Source organism: Mastomys coucha, unplaced genomic scaffold, assembly GCF_008632895.1.
Source record: "Mastomys coucha isolate ucsf_1 unplaced genomic scaffold, UCSF_Mcou_1 pScaffold23, whole genome shotgun sequence".
Taxonomy (NCBI): domain Eukaryota; kingdom Metazoa; phylum Chordata; class Mammalia; order Rodentia; family Muridae; genus Mastomys; species Mastomys coucha.
In genome coordinates this window covers 60,937,957-60,958,993 of record NW_022196906.1, presented here as the reverse complement: position 1 = coordinate 60,958,993, position 21,037 = coordinate 60,937,957, and the positions used below count along the sequence as shown (strand labels likewise).

Below are 21,037 nucleotides of genomic sequence, written 5' to 3'. Positions count from 1 at the left end.
TGTACAGGTCACAGTTTTACAACAAACAATTTGGTCAAAATAGTTCTCATACTTGGAAGGTTCAACTGTCCCAGACAAGATATGCATTTTAAAGCTTATGGAATCTGATTCAGTTTGACTAGTGAATAAGAATAGAAATACTATATGACCACTTAAAAGCAAAACAAAATAAACACTTCCTTTAGTGTGTGGTCCAAGGCTAACCATTAAATATATTAAGATTTGTAAAACTTTAGAACATGTATCAAATGTTTTTAAATTTTTTAATTAAAGATTTATTTCAAAGTATGTGTTTATTGGGGTGGGATCTATACACATGAATACCGGTGATTATTTTGTTGTTGTTGCTCTTGTTGTTGTTTGTTTTGAAACCGAGTCTGTCTACACAGCTTCACTTCTGAAACTAGTTATCTATGACAGCATGCAATCCTGTGGTCTTGGAGTTAAAAGTTGTGAGCAAACTGATATGGATGACAGGAACTGAACTCTAGTCCTCTCCAAGAGCGGTATATGCTAAACTGAGCCATCCTCCAGACCTTCTTAAACTGTACTTTCAGTGTTTTTGAAGAAAGGTTTCTATTATAGTAAGTAAAATAAAATCTATACAGTATGCATTTTTACTATGTATTACAGTCTAGGATTCTGAGACAAAAGAGTAACTATTTTGGATTACATTCCTAAAATAGTATCTCTTCTACTTTCTAGTTACTTTATTGTAATCCCTAGGAATAAAATAGAGAGTAATTTATTCCCTAGGAACATTAAAACAGAAAAACTGACACAATAAATTGGTACTAGTTAAGTGATTTGATAAAATTTCAAATAATCACTTTGTCTCCATATTATAATTTCCCAAATGAGTAGTTATTAAAAAAAAAATTCCATACAAGTCCCTATATGCTTTTCGAATTTAAAAACAACAACAAAAAAGATAAATTCCAACAAGAAAATAGGGGGTACTAGTGCTATCTGGAGATGTTTAAGGAAGATGGTTTGTCCGTACCCCAAGTTAAGATTAATGGCTTAATTTATATCTATTTAGAGGTAAAGCTATAGGAGATTTACACATAGTTTTAGGATACAAGTTTTTGAAAAAAATATAGGCAACAATTCTCAGTTATAATTTTAATATATTGATTCATAATTAAAATATGAATTACTTCCATACTATTCGAAGATAAACATCCTACTCTTCTTTATTTAAAAGATACTTCTTTGTTTCACACTAGCATGATTATCAAGGGCATTATGAAAAGGTATAAAAAAAACATAACTATAGCCAATGGACTACCACTTACAAATACAGCTATGCTAGAATGTTACATTAGCAAAGTCTCAAACTATAGGTTAGCTCCCCTCTGCGCCTCAGCAAGTCTCCAGCTGCTCACTGCCTGGAGTCAGTAAGTATGTAGTGCCTAGCATCCTTCCTACCACTGCTGAGTGCTGGGGTAACAGGCATGCACCATCATGCTCACATTTAAATGGAACATCTAACAATATTCACTTTAGCTAAACAAGCTAGAAAAGTAAGTTATAGTCCAAAAACTTGCTTGTTAAATCAAATGAACTGTCAGTTTCCAAAGTACTTTAAATAGAATGTATATATTATGATTTATTAATATATTTTATAATTTTTATAATTTTATAACATACATTCAAAAACATAAAATATAAAATTATAATAGAATATTATATTTATAATAAATAACTTTATATCAAATTTTCATTTATATCACAAAATAACTTGCTTTTGTTTTGCTTTTAAGAAACCCAGAACCTTTGATTCTTTTTTTTTTTTTTTTTTTTTTTTTTTTTTTTTTTTTTGCTTTTTGCTTTTTCCAGACAGGGTTTCTCTGTATAGCCCTGGCTGTCCTAGAACTCACTCTGTAGACCAGGCTGTCCTCAAACTCAGAAATCTGTCTGCCTCTGCCTCCCAAGTGCTGGGATTAAAGGCACGTGCCACCACTACCCAGCTCCTTTGATATATTTTAATTTCAAGATCCTTCAACAAAGAAAGTATCAGTTCTGGGCCTTAATAGTCCTAATATTGCAGTAAATTTTATTCTTCAAGAGTAGCAATGTTTCTTCTTTTAAGTATGTGTGTGTGTAATTTTTTTAAAATCATATGACCTATGATGTTTCTTTCCCACATTCCTCATTTACTTTTCTTTGTTTGTGGGGTTTTGTTTGGTTTTAGTTCTTTGGTTCTACATATGTAAATATGTGGAAAAGCCCAAAACACCCAGAAAGGGTTTCATGTTGAAGAACAGAAATTTGCTATCACAGAAACAAATTTTCTTCACAAGCTTTTAGAAAACAGCCACAAGTAGAAATTCTTAACATTTTATATTTTTATAAAACTACTATATACATGGTTTTAAATGGAAGTGTTAGTTAATAAAAGAATATTAATGTTTAAGAGTGTTTTCAGTTACCCTTGTATTTATATTATCTAAAGCCACTGCTCTCTTCCTCCATTTGCCTGTGTATTAACTGATATCCATTAAGACAGAGCTACTAAGAAAAGATTCCTGGTAATACTATAAAATTGCATGCCATATAGTAAAAGAACTAATGGAGTAAGGTAATGTAGAAACTTTTACTTAAAGGTGTATGTATGTGTACATTAGGCAACTCCATTAGTGAGCTAGAGCATAGAAAACTACATACATAACCTCCCAAAAAAGCCTGGCAACATTCCTGGAATTCTATAACATTTTTTAAAAGTGCTTTTTAAAGAAAACACAGGAAAAACAGAACTAATTATTAACTCATATGCATTCCCAAATTTTAAATACATGTGCATTGTGGAGAAAATTACCTTCTTTTTAATTTTTCTAATAAAATACTCTAAATTGCTTTTGGCAATGATATCCCAATGACAATTAGATTTAAATATATCCGACAAAAAAACAGTTACTTAATTTAAGCTGGTTTTACCTCTTTTCCTATGAGATGATGCCAAATCAAAGTCAACATTTCGTCGGCCACTCTATAACAAGTTAAAAAAAAGTTTAGGTGTTAAAAGTTTTATTACTAACATTTAATAAAGCATTAAAATAACCTATATAGTTATAGTAATGTCCTATTTTTTCACCAATAAAGTCAGACCAACACACCCACTGAAAATAACTATAAAAGTGCACATGCACATAAATTCACAGATCCTAACTCAAGCAAAAACATATGCATTGATTACCACATTGACAGAGCAGTTGGTTGTATTTGCTGCTACCTTCTCTTGTCTTTATGTTCATCTTCCAGTTACAGAATGACAGTAATACTTTAAATACCTAAAGCCATTGCAATAATGTCCTAGTTACCAAAATTACTACTTCTTTTTCTGTCTTTCTTTTCTTTTCTTTTTAAACTTGCACTAGCCTTAACTGGGAATTTAAAGATCATCTGACAAATATTCTAACAAAGAAAGTTACACAGTTCTAAGACTCTACTGCATCACAAAATACTTTAAGTTTTTATTAAATCTGTTAAAATAGAGAAATCCCAATTGATGAAACTGCAGACAGCTTAATAGAGTAAATGCTTTCAGAGAAACAAGTTTATTCTCTATGTATCAGGTGGGTAGAAGGTATAAACTGTCTACTCTCAACTGTCCATATGTACAACCAATTATACATAAACCATACTAAGTTAATTTAAGTTCATGTATTTAACATTATGACAATTTCAATTGTACTTTGACAGTGTTTCACACAAATAAAAGAATATGTAACAAATAAGACTATGGCAGAGGATCATTTGATAAGTACTATAGAAAGCCTTTACTTATTGCACATATAAACACACACAATGTACCCATGTGTAGGTGGTATATATACATCACTCATCATACACAGCAACTGAAAGTGCTAGGTCTCAGGCCATTTTATGCTGAATAAACCAAATCATCCAACTAGTCTCCCAAAAATTGTGTTATGAAATGTTTTCATCACATAGAACTTTGCGTAAGAAGAAATTAATCAAAAGTAGAAATAGATATTTCTCTTTAACTGATTTGTCTTTATCTTTTAGACACTGAAATGTATAATACATTTTTCTGTGTGGTGGCTCCTTTCTACTTAGAAAATTCCTAGTAATGCATAAATCATACTCAGGGCTTTATCTTTTTGTCAAGTCTTTTTTCAGTATTCCTTCATTCTTGTATCTGCTATATGTTAAATCCTTTTAGTTCTGAAGAAGCTAGGTAGTAACATTAAGAATAAGCCACAAACTATTGTTAAGAATGAAAGTCTGAACTCAATTCACTATAAAATGTTACAAAAGAAGGCTCAAACAAAGATTTATCACTGAACTAGTTACCTTGTCTATTTCACTCACTGACAACCTAGGGGCATTACTAGACATAATAGAATAATGGGTTACTGACTAATAAAACAGAATACAAGAGAAGAAGTTATAAGAAAGAAGAAATCACTACTATACAAGCTAAGATTCGGGCAGACTCATCCAGAAGTCTAGACAAGAGTTAAATCTACTAATCAGAACCTTAGGAATAAGTCAGGACTGAAGATCAAAACTGTTGACAAGTATAATATAGCTATATTATTTCTATTATAAATCTTTCAAGTTTGGACATGCCTAAAACAAGTATAGACAAATCAACCCAAAAGCTTTATATATCTATAGCATGAAAGCAAGAGTCCTTCTTTAGATATACTTACCAGTGCATAACCCTCTTCATCTGATTCAGGCTGAGACAAATCAGATTCACTCCTTGATTTGATCAGTCTGTAACTCGGACTTGCATGAACTAGGCGGCTCTCAGCAGTGAGACTTTCACTCCTGTCTCACATACATAAAGAAAAGGTTATTGATTGGGGACTGTTAGTGAACATAAAACTGAATGGAACTAGCAACAGGAAGATAAAGCACAGTGCAATTATTATGTCTGTCCATAGAACGCTTGGCTCACATAATAAATAAAACCTTTTGGAACTACATCAAATATTTTTATAGTTACATTACAGAAAGATATGAGTAATTTTTGGATGTTTGTTAATTGTGGTTGTTTATATGTATAGAAAACATCCTCCTCCTGGAACCAGAAATTCACATTCCAAGCAGAATCAGCACTATTGTTTATTTTCAATTCATTCTAGTTAACTTGTATTTCTTCCTTTGTCTTTGACACTACCAAACAGAAACTCACTGTAACATTACCACAAGGAAGAGAACAGCATTTTCCGTTTCCAATCAGGCCCACCTGGTCATAAGTCCAGTGCCTTCAGAGGCACTCACAGAAGGCTGCTGCAACTGCCCTTCTTCCCTTCGCTTCTGAAGCTCATCAATCACAGGACTTACTCCTAAGATTAGGAGCGCACAGCGGTGGATCACAGAGTTGCAGGCAGCAGTGTACACATCCTGCCCCTCAGGAAGGTCTGTGCTGACCCTTCGTTCTTGCTGAGATTGTGGAGGCGGGTCATCAGCTCGGACCCCAGACCCTGCCCCACTGTTCATTCTCTCTCGGTCTCGGCTACGAGCTACTTCTCGGGCTGAGAGGAAACACTGAAAGATTTCTGTAACGTACAACACAAAAACAAGGTCTTAACACATGGGGGAGAAAAGCAAAGAAAATAACAGTGAAAGTAGTCAAAAATTTTGAACCAAAACTTACTGAAACAGGGAAAAATCAGTTTTTAGACAAGAAATACAGCATAGTAAGAAAGTTACAGCAAATGTCATACTTTTCATAAAAATTGCAATAGGAAATATGTGTATACATCATAGAATTTGGATTTGGATGGTTCTACCTTGAAAGAGTTAAAGTTGTGCCATCTTAAAATATGTCAAACTGGTAAACTGACTTAGGTGTAATGACATGAGATCTGGGACACTGGAAAGGGCCACTTGGCCTGTTTTTTCCTCCATGAAGCAAGTCATGCAGATTCTTTTGAGAGGAGACATCCTTTGGGGCTGCCAAGTCAGGCTAAGCAAACTCTCTAATGTGACCACCTGCCCTGCTTCCCAGATTTCCTTACAACATCTTTAGAACTTTCTCCTATTCTAGGTATCCATCTGTCCTGACATTTCTTAAATTAATAGTTTTTTATTGGCAAAATATAAAAGCATCAAGCTTTAGTTATTTCTTTTAAAATTCACTTTCTTGTGAGGATCTCCATGTACATACAAACCTAATGAAAACTTTATGCTTTTGTTAATCAGCTCTTGTATTAATGAGATTCCTACATCTAGTCAAAAAGGTCACATAAGAACTAAAGAATGACAGAGTGGCTTCCCTTCTCCAGGATTTCAAATCTTACTAGTGAGTTAGGTTTCAGACAAGCAGCAGCTACAATATTTGTGCAAATGCAAATATCAGACAAACCCTAACTTTCTGAATCAGAAGCTCTACAAATGGAGCCCAGCAATGTCTGAACAAATCCTCCAGCTGGTTCTAAGGATCGCTATAAAGCTCTAGGTCAGTGGTTCTCAGCCTTCCTAATACTGTGACCCTGATGCTATGACACATCACTTCCTCATGCTGTAGTAGCCCCCAGCCATAAAATTATTTTCATTGCTACTTTATAACTGTAATTTTGCTATTGTCACAAATCATAATATAAAAATATAATATGTAGGATGATTTTAGAAGACCCCTATGTTTGGCATACCCCAAAAGGGATCGCAATGCATAGGTTGAGAACCACTGTTCTCAAGGTTTCGTTTCAAAAACAAAAAAAACTTGCTTATTTCTGAAATGTTCAATACCTTAGTATGGAAAAAATGTCAGGCTACAAGGAAAACAGACAAACTTAAGCTTATGAATAATGAAAAGCTTTTTCCTATCTGAGTTTATATATTTTCTAACAACTGAACTTGACTGTATCTTAAACACATTAAAAAGGAGCAACCACTGATGTCTGTGCTGAAACTGAAACTGTTTATGATGGGCAAGATTGCCTCCATGGATAAAGCATCATCATCATGAAGGATCCACTTGACACAGCCATGTTGCTCACAAGTATAAAACGCTAGTGAGTCAGCAAGGTTCTGAGGCTGGTACTATAATAGCTAAAAAAATTTGCAATAGCTAAAAAATTTTTGCTTAAATTTGGAGTACATGTGGTATTCTTAATGGGAAATTCAAGCAAAGAAGTTGGCAAAACATTAGATTCATCCATTAATATGGAAATTACTAATTAAAAGTGTATACAATTTTACTTCTTTACATTTATTTTATTTATGTATTTGGGGAGGCAGACAATGTAGAGATCAGAAGGCAGGAGTTGGTCCTCTCCTTCCATCACGTGGAGTCTAGGGATCAAACTCAGGCTGCCAGGCTTGGCAGAATGACTTTTACCCACTGAGCAATGTTGTCCTTTAAACTCATACTGGACCATTACATTTAGAGAACATGATATTTTTCGTTATGCTGTAAAATGTTCCTTACTTCTGTAAAATTAAAGCAACAAACTCTCAAACTTCTACCTCTGCCAGAGGTAGAAGGCAGTAAAAGTCATCCATCTAACAGATACTGGGATTTCTAAAACTGGTTCTAATTCAAGCTGTTACTAACTGTAGCTTTAGGTACATAATTCTGCCTCCTTAAGCCTCAATCCACCTATCTTTACAATGGCACATTATTAGAACTTTAAGCCAGGCGGTGGTGGCGCACGCCTTTAATCCCAGCACTTGGGAGGCAGAGGCAGGCGGATTTCTGAGTTCCATGCCAGCCTGGTCTACAGAGTGAGTTCTAGGACAGCCAGGGCTACATGGAGAAACCCTGTCTCAAAAAAACAAAAAAACAAAAGGCAAAAAAAAAGAACTTTAAGACTACTATAAGAATTATGAATCACTCTAGTTGAAACCCCAGACATCATGCCCAATGCATCATAACTGCTCGCTCACATGTTACAGCAAGTTTATACATTACCATTCCCCAAATGACTATTATGTTTTGTTTTGGTTTATTTAAAGAAAAGCTAATACTATGTTTCTATGTTGTCCTCTCTGACTTCTGGAGTTTTGTTTGTTTGTTTGTTTGTTTTTGTTTTTTTGAGACAGGGTTTTTCTGTGTAGCCCTGGCTGTCCTGGAACTCACTCTGTAGACCAGGCTGGCCTTGAACTCAGAAATCCACCTGCCTCTGCCTCTGCCTCCTCCTCTCTGACTTCTTTTCCAGAAATTTTTGAACTAATTTTTTATTTAGCTATGGAAGTTCTCAGTTTAGCTTGCAAATTTCTACAAGTTAACCTCCCTATCTATGAATCCCTTTATTCCATCTTATCTTTTTATTGTTGTTAAAATTCTTTTTAGTTTTCTTTGAGACATCTCAAAATAATTTTTCAAAGTACACAGAAAGCAGTTAAATGTATAATAAAACTAGGGCACATAGATCAATGGTATAGTGCTTGACTTATTTCTAAGAGCCTAAATTTAATCCCAGTGCCACCTCCTTTTAGGTTGAAAATATATACAAATTATTTCAAAACCAAATGTACAGCTGACCATGAGACTGTAGGTTATAAATTAAATATGCATGTTAATGTAAAATAGACAAATCACTTAATATATTGATAAAGATTTGAAAAGCTTTGATAATTGTCTTTAAACATATAAATACTTTTTAAAAATTATCTGGAGGTTTAGAATATAAAATAAAAGAAGTCTCATCCACCCACCCAAAGTTATTCTCATATCATTGTTCTACCATTGCTTTTATCTCCTATACCTACCAAAATAAAGTATAGCTTAAATTTACAATTTTAAAAACTCTATACATAAAACACAATTTGGACCCCAAAAATGGCATAGTAAAAGGTTCTTTCCCCACAAAGAGGTCTCCAGCTTGATGAAAACTGTCATGCTTTGAGGGCTTTTCAAACCAGAACATGTAATACAAGAGCATTAGAGTGACGCTACCCTGGTTTCAAAAGTCCCCTGCAATGTTGGCTAATGCAAACCTGAAGCCCTGGTCCAGTGTCAGATGCTTTTAGAAGCATTACACAAACACTCTTTCTCTGATTCCTACAGAGTGTCAGGATCTTCACATCTCAATTAAGAAGAATGTACTTACTGCCCGCTGTCATTACTTCATGTTCCCGTTCTTCCTCCTCATCTTCTGGCTCTGGGTGGCCATCCTCCCTGTCTCTCTCAGCCAGCTCTTCCATTTCAGCTTCTTCATCAATGGTCCGGGTAAAGGAATGTTCCTGAGGATCAACATCTGCAGAGTCTTGGTTGTCTGAGATCTTAAAGAAATAATAGGAAACTACACTGACTATATTTTTTTCAAAGCTTTAAAAAGTTTTCAAGAAACCTAAATTTTTATGTCTTAAAAAATACTGCTGGTATAATTAATTAATAACACATAAGCTTTACAAATGGTACACTGGTAATTTGCAAAGATTACACAGACTATATACACATATATATAAACAGATATGTTCTTTCTTGTCTGATATTTTCACTGAAATGTCATGCTGTAAATTAATTCACATTTACTTTGTGTTTGGCTATAAACTACAAAGCTGCAATGTAAGTTACAACATGATACAAGCACAAAAGGTTGATTTTTGTTACTTGGTTCTGGGCTTTTTGTTATTCTTTGGTTGGTTGGTTGGTTGGTTGGTTGGTTGGTTGGTTGGTTGGTTGGTTGGTTGATTGATTGATTGGTTTGAGATAGGGTCTCTCTATTCAGCCCTGGCTGTGCTGGAACTCATGATGTATGCCAGGCTAGTCTTTAACTCAGAGAACCACTTGCCTCTGCCTCCAAGTGCTGGAATTAAAGGCATGTGCCATTATGGCCAGCACTAATTCTATTATTCCCTTCAAGTTCTCTATGCTATTAATCTGTACAAATAAATGCTTGCAGGAACAGTACTAGGGTTCAAACTTAAAGTCTAACATATGCTTAATAAGCACTCTACCATATAACTTTATGTATGAATTAATAACAATTCTAAATTTAAGATGGCATTTTTTAAAATTTAACTTTGCCCTCCTTCCCACCCACAAAAATCCAAAAGTTCAAAATCTAGTAAGAACAATGTTAATATAGTTTCCCATAACAGTCATGCTACCAAACAGTTATCTATACTTAGAAAAGTCTCAAATATCATAACTAAATAATTCATCTCATAAATTTCAATACAAAGTACAAATGAAAACTTTCAATTACAACCATAATAAAGGATATCTGTGATTCATGACCAGTAAATAATTTAGAAACCTCACAATATACAAATACTTAGAAATTTCACAATATACAAATACTTAGCAATGAGGCCCATGTCACATTTACTTTCATATACATGAGTTTCAAATTAGAGCCTCGAGAAATGATAAATTAATATTTCTTCTGAATATTTAAGGTCACTCTCAAATATCCATATCCGTAAATACTAAGCCAGTACATGCTGAAATCTTGTCTGTTCTTTATGTTTAGGAACTAAATCACAAGAGAAAGGCTCTGATGTGTCCTGGTTTTAAAGTAAGCACTGTGAAGAAGCTTGTTTCTATAATTACAAGTGTGCTATCAGAATCACCAAGCCGTTTCAAAAATACCTATTTGTTCCCATATTTACTCCTGGATCATCCTCAATTAGTGGTCTCAATCTTCACTTTCAGAGTACACAACTATAACTACAGAACTGATGCATGTTTATAACCTTGGCCTTTTTTCATGTTTTTTCTACATAGAATTTTTAATAATTTTCAATTCTTGTATGATTGCTGTATTTTTTTAATCAATCTGAAAATATCCCTGATAATTTCTGGCATTATAAGTTAAAGAGGGTAATTCCAATGTAACTTAATCAATTAAAAAGAAAGACTATTTATTACCCATGATATGAACAAGCCCGTTTGTAACTATCATCTATGCAGGCTATTACCTAGCAACCCTACTGCATTTGATAAAAATGAGGTAAATTAACTCCAATGCTTTTATTCTTCCAGTACTTTCCACTAGAAAACATGCTAGTATGTTTTGAACATTCGCATCAATCAAGGCATATTTTTAATAAATTGTGGGGCCACCTCTGACAAGCTTGCAGGAAAACATAGAAATTAATTGATTTCCAACTTTACCCATCTGTCTCGTGATGATGACCTGGTTTGAATAAGTTCAAGGTTCTTGCAAGCAAGTAAACGACTTCGAACTTTGTATACACAACGATACACTTCTGATAAGCTTTTACCAGGTTGGTATCTAAATAAAGAACCAAAATAGAAAAGTTACCTAATTTCTAACATCATGAGAGCAAATATTTGTCTGAGGATAGTTTTTAAGTTACTTGCCGGCTTTCTCCACATGCTTGACTAAGTAAGTTTGTGTGTTTGAGGAGTGCTGCAAGAACAAATCTAGACACAGTGTCCAAGAGTGACTCATTACTTAAGGTTGCACTGTCCCAATCTGAAAATAAAATGATACAATGACATTTAAAAGGACTCAGAAAACAGTTCTGAGGTAATACTAATAGCTTTTGTTCCCCAATACCTGAATTTCACTGACATTTTGAACAACTACTTGACAAATGCACAAATACTGTTTCAGGTGCTATGGATACAGTTTTGAACCATGACTCATGGAATATGAATCTTGGTATGGGGTATGAAGATGCAAAAAACATAAACGACTATGACAGGCAAGGGCTAAGGAGAGAAAGTGCAGGGCGAGAACTGGGGAACTATGCTATCTAATTACTATTTCATACAGCTCTGACCAGCTTCTGATTTACACAGAAAGCTAAGTGAAGCAGGGGAAGAAACCTCATGGAGACAGAATATCATTAAGATAACCAGAGTTCAAGAGGTCAGAATTGCTAAAGCAAAGGTACATATGTGTACAGGAGTGGTGGGGGATGACATCACAGAGCTGGTGGGGAACTAGACTATAACTTGGAAACCAGTGCAATTCCTCTAGATAAGACTTTTTTAAAAACTGGGGAGCAGCACAGAGAGCTCTGAACACAGAAATGGCATGATCTGATATAAATTTGAAAGGATGGAGAACTTTCTATACAGAAAATAAAGGCAGAGCTCATTACGGCAGTAAGCAATAGTAGTGGTCAAAACAGTGTAGGAACTATTCAAGTAGTAAGAAGTTGTCAGAGTCCACATAAATTCTGAAAATACTACTAAAATTCGAAGCCAACAAGAATTTAAATGTATTAGAGTATAGTGAGAATGGAAGACCAGACATGCTTTGTAGGAAAAGAACTGGAATCAAAGTCTCCATTTGAACACTTTCCACTAAGCAGCCTAGAAACTGAATGCACTATTCACTTAGGCACACACACATATGAAACTATGTATATATGTATATGATATGTATATGTATATTATTTTAAGCCATAAAAGTAGAGTCTGTGAGAGCTCAAGAATATCTGGGCAATTAAAAATACCTAGACAGAAATGAATATATATAATTGAAAGCTCAAACCACAGAATTAAATAAAGAAAACTAGTCAGGTGGTTCTTCCCCCTAACCCCCATCCTTTAATTCTATGTAGGCAGACCATGGAGTATATTATACTAAATAGGGTATATACTCTTAAAATGAAAAAATTCAGCAGACCCTATGGGGGGAGGGTGGATCCCAGAGTGATTTCTTCACTTCTCATCTGACAGATTTACTGAATAATGATTGTACTCCAATGCAAAACCAAACAAAAAGTATCCTTGGAAAATATTAAGACCCAATTTAGTTTTACTTGATCTTAACTATTCTTAAGGCTCCTTCCCCAAAAGATAAAATGCTACATATTAATTTTTCATTTTATTTCCATGTTAGGTTAAAAATATAAATCCAGACTTAACTAATTTATAGGTAAAAGAACTGACAATGCAAATATGCCTAACTTTATGTAAAACTTTAAGAGTCCACAGAGACTCTTGTAACAACAACCGTGTACACTGTATATATGTGTTCAGAATTTATCCGCAGCAGGTTCTAGAGGTGTTTCTGTTCCACAGACCTAGTTACTGTCTGAAAACTGTTATGACACACTTAAATGGGGGGAGAGGGGAGAGGAAAGGGAGAAGAGGGAGGGGAGAAGGGGAAGGACAGAAGGGGGAAGAAGGGAGGAGAGACTGCACCCTGGAATATGAGTGCCATGACATGTATGAAGGGCTAAGGGCAAACTGCAGTCTCGTGTGGGTTCCTAGGACTGAACTCAGGACATCCAGTTTGGCACAAGTGACCATGAGCCATAACACTAATTACCAAGCTATCTTTCCAATGGTGTTTAAAATAACTGATCTAGGAATGGTAACATATGAGGCAATTTCAGTGCTCAGGAGGCTGAGGCAAGAGGACTAAGAGTTTAATGCCAGGCTTGAGCTTAAGCATCTGTCTTTAAAAAAGAGAGATTTACATAATATATACCTCAGTTCATTTTATTTATAAAAGATAAAAACCAATGAAAAGTCAAGACATACTTACTTTTACAATCTTTTAAACCTGAGAATTCCAAGATACAGTAGAAAACTAAGGATAGGATAAGAAAGAAACAACACGGAAAAAAACAGAGACTACAGATGTCACTCTCAACAATATGGATGACTGTGTTTGTCTGGTTAGGGTATTTATTTTGAGATAGGGTTTATTGTAACCCAGATTAGCCTCAAACTCTTACACTGGAAGCTGATCTTAAACTGCCCTTCCTGCTTCACATCCAGAGTGCTGGAATTACAGATATGCACCACTATGCCCAGCTTTAATATGGGTCACTGCCAAACATGGGAGCTAAGAATAAATCAAGGATATTGTCTGAAATTTACACATAAAATTAACTCTACTAAATAAAAAATATTAGAAATGGAAATATTACCATATTTGTATACTATTTCACTAGTATATTTAATAGCATATTTTATCTCAAATGGGTATTATTAGCACTCTGAATAGGCAAAAACTTTTATATAAAGAAATATTCAGTAGGCCTACAGCCTAGACATCTAAATATATATACTCTAATATAATGCTTCACTGAATACTTTTATAAAATGGTTTATTACACTGAATCCAACTTTAACACAATCAATTTTCTTTAAATGGGATATATGTGAATATGACAAATAAACCTGATACAATGATGCATTTTCCACAAACAGAAAAATAATTATTTTAAGCTGTTACTTATATGAAATCATTTTCTGCAAAAAAAAAAAAAAAGGCAATAGGAATAGCTCCCATTAGTTTTTATCTATACAAACACCTGAACTAGTTAGGTAAGTTAGCTATATATTTCCCCACTTCCTTCTCTTTATCTTACCTTTACTAACAGCATAATCCTGCATACTGATCCAAAGGCTTCTGGCAGGCTCTTTAGAACAACCCAATGCCAAGTCTACATAGACAGCAATTTCAGGCCGCAATTTGTAATCAAAAGGCTTCTGTTCTTCATTTCCTGAAAGAGCTACTTCTAATAGGCAGCTCATACATTTATCTATTAAAAAAATAATAATTAATAATTCTATTTATTCATTTCTTTCTCCCATCACCCCTGTGCATGAGTGTGCGTGTCTGTGTGTGTGTGTGTGTCTGTGTGTCTGTGTGTGTGTGTGTGTGTGTGTCTGTGTAAGTGTGTGTGTGTGTGCGTGTCTGTGTGAGTGTGTGTGTGTGTGTGTGTGTGTCTGTGTGTCTGTGTGTGTGTGTGTGTCTGTGTGTGTATGTGTGTGTGATCAAGCTCAGTTATCAGTCCTAGCAGCAAACACCTTACACCTTGAGCCATCAGTCCTCAAGTTCTCTTTGTCTGGTGTTTGGGATTTGAGACAGGGTTTCTCTGTACAGCCCTGCCTGTCCTGGAACTCACTCTGTACACCAGCCTGACCTCAAATTCAAGAGATCTGCCTGCCTTTGCCTCCCAGCTGCTGAGACTAAAGGTATGTGCCACTACCGTCTGGCTAAACTCCCAATTTTAAACTTCATAAATTTTGTTACTGCAAATGCAATCCTATATACTCAAAACATGAAATTATGTACTTGACACTACTAAAATAAAGTGCTCAATTTTTTTTTTTAGTTGGAGGCAGTATTACCTCTCTAGTTCCATCTAAAAAAAGAAAGAAATGGGCATTTTGACAAATAAAGTCAGGGATGCAAAATGTCCTACACATGAAGCACAACCTTGAAAACCATTGTATTAAAATTGCATGGTATCTTCTTTGAAAAAAGCAGAACCACAGGGAAAGACAATAAGATGTTTTCTCTTTGATAGACTTAAAGGAAAACAATCAGTTAAGAGTGATACAAAAAGGATCACAAATGTATGAACAAAACTCCCAATTTTTCAACAGGATCTTTAGCATTCAGAATCATTATTTTATTTTTAGAAACAAGGATGCTGCTCTACTGTCTGGGTGGACCCTCTTTCTACCAAGTATTACAATGTTGAGAATGTGCACATCTACAGCTGGATCACTTCACTTTTTTCATCCACTGTTCCAAAACGATGGTCAGGGTTTTGACAAGTACCAAAAGGCAATTCAACCCATAATATAACAGAAACATTACACATTCAATTTTACAGAGGCAAATACCTTTTCTTGATATGATACACAATTTTATTTCTTTATTTTTCTTTTCTTTTTTTTCAAGACAGGGTTTCTCTGTGTAGCCCTGGCTGTCCTGGAACTCACTCTGTAAACCAGGCTGGCCGCAAACTCAGAAATCCACCTGCCTCTGCCTCCCAAGTGCTGGGATTAAAGGCGTGTGCCACCACTGCCCAGCTCACAATTTTATTTCTTAAAAACTAAAAAAAAAATACTAAAATTGAAGTTTATTTTATTCATACGTAAGTCTAGTTAAAAGGTATGTATGGATCAACACACCTTCTTTACTCAAGACTAGGGACTACCACAGATTCGAGTGCTGAAAATGCTGGAATCTTATCCTGCTAATTGTTGCCTGAGTATCCCACAATTTAACTTTCTCTGCTTCATATGTATCAATCAGCCTAGCATTCATTAGCCACAGTCAAAATCACTTTCTAGTTCAAAAGTGTAATGATGGGTACTTGCTTCTATTTGAAAAAGGAACTGTTTTCCTTGATCTTATTTACCATATGTGCATGCCCAAAGCAAAACTTCTTTTTCTTTCTACCCTCCCTTTATCCCTGTCTACCTTAGCCCTTTTCTAGCCTGTGGGCTCCCTCTTATTTCCTCTCTTCCTCCCTCTCTCTTTATTTTACTTTGTGTGTATCTGAGTCTTTTTCTTCCTGGAAAAATAACAAAAATGAGGCTTAATATAGGCTAGCTAATCCTACTCAACATTTCATAGAATCAAGTTTAGAGGGCCAGAGAGATTAAAACATCAATCCTAGATTAAACTACTAGGTCATATGCTGGGACACTAAATAAATCTTGTGTTCAGTATAAGAGCCAACAAAGAAGAGAAATGGAAGCGATGGAAGGAAAGGAAATTCCCAAAGGAAACTACAAAGGGAGGAATAAAACCTGCCATTCAAACCTACAGGTAGTGGCTGTGCTAGCTAGTTTTATGTCAACTTGACACAAGCTATAGTAATCTGAGACGAGAGAAACTCAACTGAGAAATGCCTTCATAAGACTGGACTACAGGCAGGCCTGTAGGGTATTCTCTTAGTGATCAATATGGTAGGTACCAGTCCAATGTGGAAGGGTTTGCCCCAGAGCTGATGGTCCTGGTTTCTATGAAAAAGTAGGCTGAACAAGTCATGGGAAGCAAGCCTTCAACTAAGCAACATTCCTCCTGGCTTCAGGTTCCTGTCATCTTCTGATTTATTGTTCTGACTTCTTTATTGATGAACAATGAAGTAGAAGTATAAGCCAAATAAACCCATTCCTCTCCAAGGTGTTTTTGGTCATGGTGTTCTATCACAGCAATTGTTACCCTAACATAGTGTCTGGAAACTGGACATTGCTCGGGCCTGATAGGTAATCTTCCAGTGCATTCTACTCACTGAAGAGGTTTTCTAACCCAAGCTATAGAATACAATCAAATATTTTTTTCTATGACTTGATCTAAATGAGTGAAAAGTGTAACAGAATAGGGCCAAAGCTGTATTTCCAGCTTTTTTGAAATGAGGGTCTCCCAGTCGAGCCTGGATCTTATCATATAGCTTAGACTAGGTCTTGCAGCAATTCTCCTGACTCAGCCTCTCAAGTGCTGGGATTACAGGACTAAGCTACCATAGTTGGCTCTAGACCAGTGGTTTGCAACCTATGGGTCACAACCCCCTTGGGGATGGCATATCACATATCCTGAATAGCTGATATTTATATTATAATTCATAACAGCAGAAAATTACAGTTATAAAGTAGCAATGAAATAATTTTTTGGCTAGGTGTCACCACATCATGAAAAACTCTATTAAAGGTTTGCAGCATTCCAAAGGTTGAGAACTACTTCTCAACACTTCCCTAGATCCACATACCCCTACACTAGCGGTTCACAACCATGCTGCAGAACTTAACTGTTTTTCTGTGAACTGGACATTACAATTTTAGATTCTCTTCTAAACTAATGTGGAAAATGCATGAATTCTGTGTTCAACACTCAGGTAAGAGATCTCCAAGAAGAAACAAAGAAGTACGTGTTTCACGTGCTTCAGAGAAGCATATTACCCAACTGAGGGGTGTCCATTTCCACACCATCACTGAAAAGTGGTGTTTTCATCCAATATGCAGTATCCTGTTCCTCTGGAGACACAGGGGAGCCTTGAAGCATGCCACCAAGACATCGCCCAATGAGGAGGGCAATTGTTCTTTCCAGATCCACAAGCCATACCCAAGATTGAGCTGGCTGAGGTAATGGCACACCAGCTGGGTCAATTACTTCTGGCCCGCCTAAAGAGAAAAAATCAGAAGTAATTGTGTCTTTATCTGATATTTTTAAATTTTAAAACTTTCTCATTGTCTCTAACCTATTAAACTATAACATATTGAAAAAATATTTTCTTAATAAGAACACATAGTATTTTCTATATACAAATTACCTAGTCTATTAGACTAATTTAAAATTTACTCAGACATGTAAGGCTATCAAATACTTTTTCCTTTATAAAGTTACTAATTTTAGCCCTGTAACCCTAACCCTAACCATAACCCTAATACTAAATCAGCACATGTAAACTTATCTCAAGAGATTTTATTATACTATCTAGATTATATTTTAGCATTTTTAGTCAGTCTTTGGGGCTTTTTCTCCAAAACCAAACAAGAATTCATTAGTTAAAGTAACACTATTGCTTAATGTTCTTCTGGCTTGAACTCAGAACTGTCTTATACTAACATCCAGACCCTGGCTTTCTTATTAGATACTTGCTTCTAAAAGTTCTTCACACACGCATATGCATATGCTAGCTGTGAAGATAACAGAAATCAGAAATCAGTGGTGGGGAAAAAAAGCATTCCAAAAGGCAGGTATTTGAAAAAAAATTAATGGACAAATCTAATAAAACTAATAAAAAAACAGACTCCATATTATTTTAAAAATAGAAATAAAAAGACTATATAGCAATGCTTACATAGGATTTTTTTGTTTTGTTTTTTGTCTTTTGTTTGTTTTTTGAGACAGGATTTCTCTGTGTAGCCCTGGCTGTCCTGGAACTCACTCTGTAGACAATGCTGGCCTCAAACTCAGAAATCCCCCTGCCTCTGCCTCCCAAGTGCTGGGATTAAAGATATGTGCCACCACTGCTCCGCATGGAAATTCTTTAAACCACAAATGAATGAAATCACTTTTACACCAATAAACTTGAAAGCCAACAAAATAACATTTCCTGGAAAAGTAACAACTTCTTTTTTTTTTTTAAGATTTATTTACTTATTATATGTAAGTACACTGTAGCTGTCTTCAGACACACCAGAAGAGGGCATCTGATCTCACTACAGATGGTTGTGAGCCACCATGTGGTTGCTGGGATTTGAAATCAGGACCTTCGGAAGAGCAGTCAGTGCTCTTAACTGCTGAGCCATCTCTCCAGCCCCAAGTAACAATTTCTAAAACAGATTAGAAAAAAAATCCCACAAGCCATGTACATACACATTATTAAAATATAATTAACCACAAGGGCCAGATAATTTCATAGAAAAATTCTTCTAGCACGCCAATAAAAGAAAATCTTTACCTTACAAAAATTACTTCAGAAAACAGGAAAAAAAAAAAGAATTAAGATTCCAAATTCATGCTATATGAATATAGTACTAATTTGGCAAAGTAAGCAAGAACAGCATGAAAAAGAGAAACTTTTTCAAAATAATCAGTTATGAACCCAAAGAAATTCAGAACAAAAGGATGCTTAGCTCATCCAAAACAAGACACTTGAAAGACACTTTAAAGCAAACCCCGAAACTATCCACATCAAGTCAAATCACTATGCTGATATCAGCATAATCATGAATTTGATATATTGACCACTTCAATGCAGTGATCAACAGAACTGACAACTGCTCTAGCAAGAAAGCTTCAATGTTATCCTGTCAAAGTCCAATGCTTTCTGGAAAAAAGAAAAAACAAAACAAACACTCTAGGCACTGAACAAGTGACTTTCTCAAGGTTACACAAGAAGTTACTAGCAGAGACAAAAAAATAAAAGACAATTTACTAACTGTTAGAGCTTATGTTCAATGGTGACGTCTAACAGCCTTAACACAAAGACTCCAGTTGGTAACAATAATACTCTTGCAAACATAAGCTGCTGTCAACTGTCTGGAATCACCAGCATTATATAAACCAAGAATGAATTAGAATGCCATGTTTAAAATCAAATACACTAAAAAGATACTTTCTCAATCTCTACTTTAAAATTCAACCAGTTGTCTATATATCCAACCAAATTACGATGTTACTAGCAAAAAGATATTTAAAATTATAATATTTATGACATAAAATGCTTAAATTGAATATAGTGATTCACTGATTACAAATGTATTATTTTTAATACCTCAAAGGAAAAATAATTTTAAAAAAAGTAATGCTGACTAAAGTATAACACAATTTTGCTACTGTTATAAGATACATCTTAATTTCAATCATGTCAAACTCTGAAGAACAAAAAGCTTTAGAACCACTGACCCTAAAGATGCTTTTTGTGACATCTAAAAACAACTTTCTTAGCTCCTGCTTGTCAGTTGCCCACTTCAGACTGTTCACTCTTAGAAGATATCATATCTTTTTGATCACATGAGACACCCATATTGTCTGGTATGGTTTTATTTGAGATATGGAAGAAGAACAACCTTTCTCAAGAGCATTTCTAATTGCCTATACTTACCATGAAGAGGCCATTGTAATTCTTGGTCTTCTAAAAGAGCAGCAGCTGGCAGGAGTCTATTAAGGCAATCAAGAGGTGGCAAGAGGTCGAGGAGGTAACTCAATAAAGGACGAGCCACTGACACCGGGAGTAACAGTAGGGAGTTAACAATCTGGCAGAGCATACTGCCTGCAGCTGACACATATATTACATCTATGAAGAGCAAGAATGCAATGTAAATCAGTTTCCTCAAAGAAACTTAAAAAAAAAAACCTAAATACTTCTTCAGTTTGGAAAGAGAGTAAACAAACTCAGTCTCTTTGTTCAATACCTACGTGATAGCTTGTCATGTTAGTATTTACTACCAACATAACAACTACAGACACTTTGCAGAAAAGCAAACTTACCTTGCATGCCAACAGACTCAAAACACAGAAACTGCTTTAAGATACATTATAATACCACATCCATTAATTTATCCCCACTTTTAAATTAAGAGTACCTATAACAGACTAAATGCTATTCTCGGTGCAGACACAGCCATGACCAAAGCATCCAGAACTTCGCATCTTCCTATGATGTTAACATTCTAATGAGGCAAGTTTTTTATATTTTTCTAAATTAAAATAATTTTAAAATTGAGATCATCATAAAATATCTGCCCTTTCATTATGGGGATCACTTTTCAATTGAATTTGTTCCATTATTGCACTGTACTCAGGGAAAGGAGGAACATTTAGAAGTGAGCTCAATCTGAATGAACAATAATTACATTGCATACATAACACACAAACCAGACTAATAAATAATAGTCTTGGTTTCTCAGCTGATTTCTTTCTTT

The 21,037-nt window shown here is 35.1% G+C and overlaps 1 protein-coding gene across 6 annotated transcripts in view; it reads right to left on the bottom strand.

The window, feature by feature from the left end:
* Herc1 (HECT and RLD domain containing E3 ubiquitin protein ligase family member 1) overlaps positions 1-21,037 on the bottom strand; it is a 166,290-nt gene that overhangs the window by 91,029 nt on the left and 54,224 nt on the right. For all 6 annotated transcript variants that reach the window (XM_031346075.1, XM_031346069.1, XM_031346071.1 and 3 more), the window contains exons 17-25: positions 20,218-20,409; positions 17,567-17,788; positions 14,236-14,409; positions 11,258-11,372; positions 11,048-11,168; positions 9,036-9,207; positions 5,225-5,537; positions 4,683-4,803; positions 2,941-2,992 (exon numbers count right to left, since the gene is read on the bottom strand). In XM_031346075.1, the coding sequence (XP_031201935.1) occupies positions 2,941-2,992; positions 4,683-4,803; positions 5,225-5,537; positions 9,036-9,207; positions 11,048-11,168; positions 11,258-11,372; positions 14,236-14,409; positions 17,567-17,788; positions 20,218-20,409 (1,482 nt within the window). The remainder of the gene's footprint in view (positions 1-2,940; positions 2,993-4,682; positions 4,804-5,224; positions 5,538-9,035; positions 9,208-11,047; positions 11,169-11,257; positions 11,373-14,235; positions 14,410-17,566; positions 17,789-20,217; positions 20,410-21,037) is intronic.